Here is a 1,127-nt window from a genome sequence, read left to right on the forward strand (position 1 = left end):
ATGGATTTTTAAAGTTGCTACAAAATCAGGCAAAAGTCCCTGTACTATACTACAGGGTCACTGGCCAAATTTCGCCAAAATAAAAAAAAAAGAAAATTCTCTACTTTTATAATTTTTTCTGATGCATATACATGTTCTTATGTTGTGTAGAAGGTTTGAGCTGATTCCAATCAAATTTAGATTTTTACGAATTTTTAAATTTGCATTTACTAGTTCTCTGAGCAAGATGTGATGGTTCCATGGCATCTTCAGCCCCACTACTCACCTGGTCATGATCCTACACATTCTGCAAAAAAGAAAAAAGAGAAAAGGAGAAGGGGAAAGTCTAAACAATCCAAGACTAAAATAGAGAGAGGTACACAATTATAACTTGTAGCAAAAGATTGTCACATTTTAGGAAAAGGTATGGAAGATATTGATCATGAAAAAACTGATTCTTCATCACACGACAAAGTAGTTTCCTCCAGTGACTTGTTAAGGACTCCTAGCCCCACCTCTTTATTAATGCCTACTACTTCAAATATTGTTGAACCAGTTCCTTTGTCAAAAGATAATGACGTTTCTGTATCTTCTCCACATGTTCCTGGTGATGATAGACATGCTTTTGATCTGCAGCAACATGGCTTTAGGACTTTCTATCGTTACTATCATGTGTTTGTGGATAAGGAGCTGATAGAGTTGTGTAAGAGAGTTCCCTCATTAAAGATACTGGACTACTGGTATGATCATGATAACTGGTGCCTACTAGCACAGAAACTAGACTGAAATAGATTTATAACAATTATAAATCAAAAAGATAAAAGTATATATATAATGCTAATAGAAAAATACAACAGCGTATCTACATGTACAATAAATTTTTTGACAGCTCTGGTTTGTAAAAACTAATTGTGTTATTCATTGCTACTCAAATGTTCAATAACAAGTTCAGCTACAGAAGTAGCTTTGATGGTATCAGATCGTAATACCTCAATGACGGTCTTCCATTTGAATGTGTTGGGATGAGATTGACTCCATTTATAAAACACTTGATTGAACCTTTCTTGGCATGTTGGATAGTCTTTGTCTAGTCCTCTCAGGTAGCCTTCATTTAGACCAACAGTGATCCCAAACAAGTGATACTTGTC

General features: G+C 34.9%; 2 protein-coding genes across 2 annotated transcripts in view; one reads left to right on the forward strand and one right to left on the reverse strand.

Annotated features, from left to right (window-relative positions):
• The first annotated feature begins 194 nt into the window (after positions 1 to 194).
• On the forward strand, positions 195 to 1,116 carry LOC109589632 (uncharacterized). Its single transcript, XM_020005686.1, has 2 exons — positions 195 to 355; positions 398 to 1,116. Exons 1-2 carry the CDS (start codon positions 232 to 234, stop codon positions 763 to 765), a joined length of 492 nt encoding a protein of 163 aa, XP_019861245.1. The 5' UTR covers positions 195 to 231; the 3' UTR covers positions 766 to 1,116.
• Positions 894 to 1,127, reverse strand: part of LOC109589631 (uncharacterized) — a 2,124-nt gene continuing 1,890 nt past the window's right edge. The window contains exon 5 of the mRNA XM_020005685.1: positions 894 to 1,121. Within this exon, the coding sequence (XP_019861244.1) occupies positions 894 to 1,121 (228 nt within the window). The remainder of the gene's footprint in view (positions 1,122 to 1,127) is intronic.

This window comes from Amphimedon queenslandica, unplaced genomic scaffold (genome assembly GCF_000090795.2).
Source record: "Amphimedon queenslandica unplaced genomic scaffold, v1.1 AMPQUscaffold_11088, whole genome shotgun sequence".
In the NCBI taxonomy this organism is placed as follows: domain Eukaryota; kingdom Metazoa; phylum Porifera; class Demospongiae; order Haplosclerida; family Niphatidae; genus Amphimedon; species Amphimedon queenslandica.

Coding starts and splice junctions, on each gene's coding strand:
- LOC109589632 (XM_020005686.1), top strand. CDS start 232: ATGGTTCCATGGCATCTTCAGCCCCACTACTCACCTGGTCATGATCCT. Junction 356..397: donor CAAGACTAAAATAGAGAGAG/GTACACAATTAT, acceptor GTCACATTTTAG/GAAAAGGTATGGAAGATATT.